Source organism: Apostichopus japonicus, chromosome 8, assembly GCF_037975245.1.
Source record: "Apostichopus japonicus isolate 1M-3 chromosome 8, ASM3797524v1, whole genome shotgun sequence".
NCBI classification, from domain to species: domain Eukaryota; kingdom Metazoa; phylum Echinodermata; class Holothuroidea; order Aspidochirotida; family Stichopodidae; genus Apostichopus; species Apostichopus japonicus.
This window is the reverse complement of record NC_092568.1, coordinates 3,908,182-3,915,371: the sequence shown is the minus strand read 5'-3', so window position 1 is coordinate 3,915,371 and position 7,190 is coordinate 3,908,182. Positions and strand designations below refer to the sequence as shown.

At 35.3% G+C, this 7,190-nt stretch overlaps 1 protein-coding gene across 5 annotated transcripts in view; it reads right to left on the bottom strand.

Annotated features, from left to right (window-relative positions):
• Positions 1 to 247: 247 nt before the first annotated feature.
• The window catches only part of LOC139971485 (parapinopsin-like), a 62,163-nt gene continuing 55,220 nt past the window's right edge, over positions 248 to 7,190 (bottom strand). For all 5 annotated transcript variants that reach the window (XM_071978002.1, XM_071978005.1, XM_071978004.1 and 2 more), the window contains exon 6: positions 248 to 6,753. In XM_071978002.1, the coding sequence (XP_071834103.1) occupies positions 6,106 to 6,753 (648 nt within the window). In that variant the 3' untranslated portion in view covers positions 248 to 6,105. The remainder of the gene's footprint in view (positions 6,754 to 7,190) is intronic.

Here is a 7,190-nt window from a genome sequence, read left to right as displayed (position 1 = left end):
ACAAATACAATAAAAAATATAGCATACGGAAGATGGTTCTTTCATCTTAATCATGTTTTGTGACCAATAGTGAGATATATATGTAATTATAACATATTCTTCGAGTCATGTGATATATATATAGTACATTCATTTAAACGTGTGTAAAGATCTTCAGGAAATTTGTGCAATATATACCGGCGACCTTTATATACACTCTCCCCTGTTACTTCCTCCTCCCACCCCACCCCCCCCCCCGCCTCACCCCTTCTCTCTCTCTTCCATTTCCTATAAATTTACGCAACCAACAACAAGAATAGTGATAAAAGTACACACACCTTTGTCAAACTGTGGCATAAAATGCGTCATGCGATCAATAAGTAGACCTATACATTCATATGTTAAGGAAATACACTATACATAATATTTATACATACATGACAAACATTCGCTTCGTCTTAGCAAGATATCATTCCCGCATGTCCAATATATCACCCTAATTTGTTATTGTGATGTCATCACTCATATAAGCACCATAAAATACAATCAAGTTACATTTCCCCCGTCCGGCGTCGAATTTTGAGAGATAAGTAATGTCCTTTTCAATATTAATGATTGTTTTTCTCTTCTGTCATAAACTCGTTATACTTTAATCCTTTTCCTTTTGTCATTATTGGTTACGGCCAGCATGACCCCGTTTCTATTGTATCATGATTTTATCACTACTAGAAAGCTAATAATTAATTTATTGTTCTCACATTATTCGCGTGATACTACTTATAATGAACGCAAATTCTTTAATTCCATTCCATTCATTTCCATTATGAAGTGTTCATTCTATCTATACTCTTGTTACCTTCAATATAAACCCTTTTTTATTATCTACCGTGGACTTTATATCTGTATAACTATGTCACTAATTCCATAATTAATACTTTACTCCAATCGTTTGAATTAGCAATATCTATCATGATGTTATTTTAAGTATTGACTCTTTATTTCGATCATGAGATTTTCACTCGTATTTTCTTGGTTTCTTGGTTATTCGTTACTTCAAGCAAGAAACAAGTTTACTTAAGTCTATATAATGAACACGTAACAACCATGAACTCCATATTCTTGTATCAAGTATTCTACATTACCAAATAAACAGTTTACCGTGGTTCAGGAATTTTTAAAAAGATAACATTTTCTGCCTGATTTTAGCTGAATACTTAGCCGATCTTGTTTGACTGTGTCCCGTCATGTGGCCCGAAGGAGAAGAGATCGACTAGAACCATTTTATCGACAAGTAAAAGATGACATCGTCTGAAAGTTATAGATCGATGGCTAGTGAATACGGTGCCTGGGGATAAACGAGGCCACATGTATCTTTACGCAAATATGTTGTTTTTATTCCTTGACTATGGGGAGACTACTCCATACAAACTAATACTACCCTTTTTCTTCAAAAAAGTTTATAAAAATCGAAGGCAAATGGATATTATGAAAATTCCTTGTATTGATTATTTAGCAGTTTTCTTCCATTTTAACAACAAAAGTTATTGTCATATTTTGGCACGATTATTTAACCTGACAATATTTTGAAGACTTGATACCGCTATTCGCTCGTTACGCAAACGTAGCAGGAACTGTGATGATTAAAAGACATGTGTATGCTGTGATGTAACTTTTTCACGAGATTAATGCGAATATATAGGAATGTGTGTGTAAACTATATACAAGTGTTAGTTAATATCATATATATGTACACCTTAATTGTCTTGATAACCTCTTAGCGGAATCAATCTTATTTACAAAACCTAAACGTACTCAGCAAACAGAATCACCACTCATACACACGCAATCATTTATATAAATGAGAAGTATCTGAACTAAAAATGGTTAAGCATCTTGCTTGTTAAGTTGATGTAATTTGTCAATTCAAATCAACTATTATACTTCAGTTTGTTATATTCTTAACACCGCATTTGACACCGTATTATTATTGGCACCTTGTTATCATTGACACCGTGTTATTCTTGACACCGTATTTAACGGTACGTAATGACAGAAGACCGTGAGTAAATGAGTTGGTGGATCCATACTTGTAATTATCATAAAGATAGTAATCATAAATAAGAAGGGCTATAATCTTCTTTATCTATAGCAACCCGCTAATCGTCAAACCTCACTTCGGAAGACACACTTTCGGTAAGGGTGACCAACTATCTACGTCCGGGATAAACGCTATGGATCATTTGATCATTTCACTATAACGTAATATTTTAATTTCAGTTTCGCCATTACTCAAAGGCTTAAATGTATGAAACGTCAATGAAATGTGATATTTGAACATTAAAAGTAAACTAATTGGAAATGAAACTTGGAAGGTATACTTGAAAGAAATACGAAATGGAATGTGTTGAAGAATGTTTCAATAAAAGGGAAGAAATTGAGCTGGAGATAAAGAAATATGCACCAGGAAAAATTAGGAAGGATAGGAGAATAAAAAACATGAAGTAAACACAACATACACGCGTCACACAAAATAAATAAATAGTTAAATAAATAAATTAAAAAAAAATCATTTTCATAATGTAGGCCTATTATATATACAAATAAAAATTGAAATAATCTACCGAGGGAAAGATAACCGCTATGTTTGAATTGAAATCAAATCAACAATAATAATTCATTCTGTGACAATTTTCAAATACTCAACTTTAAATACTCATGTTTTTAATATCAAGAAGAAATCTATACATATAGGCTACTAGAGCAAAAAATACAAACAAGAAAACAAAAGATACTGAATTATTATGGCAATTAAGTATTAGATAGCATATAATGTGATATGCATGATATATTTATTTTGATAAATATGTATATGATAAACGTAAAGAGATATGTTATTCCATTTGGGACATACCACACAGAGTTAAGACTCGAGCAAGTCTAAACATGACATCATTTGGAAACATTATGTTTGAATTTTAAATGGATTTGCAAACTACTTAATCTTAAATATTAAACTTTAGCACGTCATCGAATGGCGATGTTGCATTTTGAACAGATAAAACAAAGTACCAAAATATGACACAGATATAACTTTGAAACCATGTTATTTCCCAAAGGGAGTTTCCTCAGGTATTTGTAGAAGTTCTATTACAGCAAACGAATCCCTTTCAAGTTTATATTAAATTCTCTGCCTTATAGACATATGCAGATATATTGCAGGCAGACCTAACTCGTCGCAAACACGAATTTCCGAATTTTGAGATAGTAAATCATTTCACTTTATGACGACACTATTTTCCAATATAATTATCCGCTAACGAGAACAATATTTTGTATGCTTTTATTAACTCTGAGTTTATCATTTTGTGCATCTCCCTGATTTATAACTGAGGCTTTGCTGGTGTCTGGGTTTATGTCTCTCTCGTTAAGTAATCTCAAGTTTGATGAGCGTATATGTTTGCAGAGTTTGATTGAAAACCATAGCAGCACGACTTATTAAAAGAGTCGCTTTCCTCGGGCCTGGATCATGCAAAGATGCGATACGTTACGGAACAAACCTTTAACTATAACACATTTATTAGATTACTTCTGATAGCAACCTTGCCAAATTCATTTTACATTTCACTGAGCCTTTCGGCGTTCCTTGATTCTTCATGCAACGTTCGGTTAAGCCATGAAGGTTTTACCCTACTGGCAACCTACAGTAAGACAATCATTGGAAACAAAGAGGATATTGAAAGAGGAATAGTTTCCCAGCGTTCTAGCGCCTCCATCAAGCAATATTTGAAGACAATTATTCTGTGGTATCAATATCACAGCGAATGATTGGAATTGTAAAAGAAATACCGTAACGTTTCAAAACGTGATAGGAAATAACAATGATGGGAAATAATATTGCAAGTATAGTTTAATGACAATTTCCCAGTGCTCATACCATTTTAATTTGTACCCTCGTAAAAAAAATATGTCCCAATTAGATGGCGGGAAAAATAATGAAATGAAAGTCGAGTTTTGAAATTGTCAATTTTCCTATTTGCATGTGATATAGCCTACAGTTCCAAAAATACGCTCAAAGGCGACTGATGATACGAACTTTCAACGAAAACTTCCGAACAATTGTCGAGATATGTTTCAGGCAACACTACATCTATAAATGAAAGTTCTCGGCAGCATATATAATGAGCGTGCAACACGCAGCTTTCCAGCAGTTCTCCTGAACGGTATAGTACTCGGCTTATTATTTCGCGGTGACGTGTTTTGATACTTTCGATTTGCGCTGTGTTTCTTGAAAGTTACGTAATGAGGTCGATTCGGGAGGTCAGATCTCCAACTGATAAATGCTTAATACGACAAAAAAAAAAAGTGTCCGGGGACAAAAACTGTTGAGGATTGGTCCAGATTCACTTATACTTCCCCTTTTGAACCTCATTTAGTGTAGTGGCAAAAGAAGGATGATGCATAGCGTCAGGTAACAATCTTATTTTGAGTAATAACTGGACTGGTTTTGTTCAAATTGCTACTCAGACACACAAATATTTTTTAATATATAGAAGTCCTGTTATATTTAGACAATTATACTGGATGACAGGCGTCATGTCTTGATCACAATACTTAGAGTTACAGAGACGAGAAACGCAACTACAGTGATAACTTCATGATAGCGATGAATGCTTATGAGATATAACTGGGAATTGCCTTTAACAGATTTCTGTTATCTCGTTTCATTTGGAGATATGTTGATTATGATGTTCTTTCGTATATAGGCCTAAGAACCTAGAGAAAGTCACATGACATCACAGATCAACCAGAGCTAGCTTTCTTTTATAGCATTTCGACATATATTACTTTCTCTATATTTTCCCCCATAGATTTGATGCATTACCAAGTTTGGTGCTAAAAAAGCCAGGATTTTGCCGTGGACAATGTTTGTCAGATAGTCTTGTATAACCAAAGCCCATTTGCGGAGTAAACAACAAGTGTCATAATCATTCATCGATACACATCTAAGGCGTCCAAATGTCAAAAATATAAATCAACTTACGTACCCTACGCAGTTTTATTATCGTTAAACTCCAGCGTTGGTTTCAAATGGAATTTTCGTTTGCCATTATTTTCCCCTCTAAGAATCTTGTGAAACCTGTTTGGATGTCATGGATATGTATCATAGTACTATCAACATCAACAATCTTCTCTTTATCTGTCGTAATCAGGATGATCATTTATGGAGGCTGAGGTATCGCGGGAATATCCGTCTGCGTAATATCATGAAATAGCGACTCGCGCTTGCGTAAGAGGAAAAGAAAGTAAAATACTTTGAAGTAGTCCTCATTACATTGGCCTTAGCCTGAGAGGACGGAGCGGGTCTAGGAGACATGTGTCCATAAAATCGCGAGATATACATTAAGTCTTATATATTAATATATAGTTGTCTGATGATCGCTCAAGGCGTGAAACTCGAGTAACAACTACTAGTGTTCCACTAGTCCCAACTATTCTCAACTTCAATTCCTTAATGTCAATATCAAACCGACTCTAGTCTCCGTCCCCTTGCCAACTGGTAGTCCTCAGCAAAGAACTAATAAGAAAACCCGAATTGGGTGCTTTAATAAATCGTCAAACATATTCAGGAGACAATGTCAGAAGTCTAAGTTGTGACTATTGTCATTATTACCAGTGACCTCTGTACACTTGAGGTCACACAATTTCTATAGTCACATTTGACGATAGTATACGTATTTCATTGATTGAGTATTGACAGGCAGTCAGTGTCATTCCTTAATGGCAATATCAAACCCTATATTTTCTAAATATTCAGGAGACAATGTCAGAATTTTAAGTTGTGACCATTGTCATTATTACCAGTGGCCTCTGTACAGAGTTCAACCATATATTTAGTATATATGGATGAATCCCAGTCGACATAATATAATTGCAATATTCCATTAAATATATTAATTCAACACTTCATTGATCTAAATGCTTGAGTCACACAATTTCTATAGTCACATTTGACGATAGTACGTATTTCAAAACAATTCACGCTTGAACCTTTCTTTTTGCGAGCATTATCTGTGTATTCACCTGATCCATCTACTTTACATCTTGCTTACGTCATAAACTCTTTGGTTACATATGTACGTCCGGCATTCCAGTAGGTTCCTTTCTATGGCGCATAGAACTCTGCTCTTCGTCGTTATTTGCACTTTTGACATTGACACGTTGAACATAGACTGTTTTCAATTCATCACCTTCTTGTCCAGCTTCATAGCCGTCATTGGTATGCCCTCCATTATCATTAAGCGTGGATGGTCCGAGATGTCTGGTTCTGATAACCTTACCTTCGTTGCTCTTGTCTTCTGAAGAGGAACCTTTGTCTTTTTCACAGGCAAGGTTGGTTTCCTCGCTATCATGCAATGCCCTCATACTGTCAGTCATTTCAACACTTTGACCAGGAAGTAATGGTGGAATGCCAAGACGTTCGGAACCTTCGCCACCAGATGTTTTCTTGTATGATTTAGAGAGCGCCCTCGCTGTCGGATCTACTCTACCCCCTGCTAGAAACTGTCCGGGCGTTTTAAATGTGTCGTAGCGCACAGAAGGCAATTCGGACATAACAGTGGCAACACTTGCGGATCTTTGCATGCTCTGCCTGTTATTGGAGGCGCCCTGTTGCTGCTGTTGTTGGTTCGCATTACCACTCTGATTTGCACCACCACTGGTATCTTGTGGATCCGGTGGTTCGTATCCTATCAACTCATAAAAGGCATCTCGGAACTGCAGAATCAGTTAAAATAAACAAAGATGAAAATTTACTAAATTGAAGCCATTTGACGATGAGCGTAAGAAATGGAACATTTAGAGTGTTATTATATAAGAGATTCAAAAAAATGAATGGTCACTATACTTCTTATTTCTTAAATAGGAACTAATTTTAAAACAGCTTTTGGCGCTGCTAGCGATAAATCGTCAAGTTTCGTTTGGTACTAAAATCCCATATCAATACAGTTCTTTTGCTTGACTACCAGTGGTTTATTTCAAGTAAAGACGAAAGTGACTATGGTGCATACTTTCAGAGAATTGCCATTGGATATGATTAATATTATGTACGAAGTGTTATAGAGTGACGAAATGCCAACTCAATCGTATGAAAGTCTTTAATCCTCACTATTTATGTTTCTTTTCAATATCATCGGTATTGCTATATGCTAGAA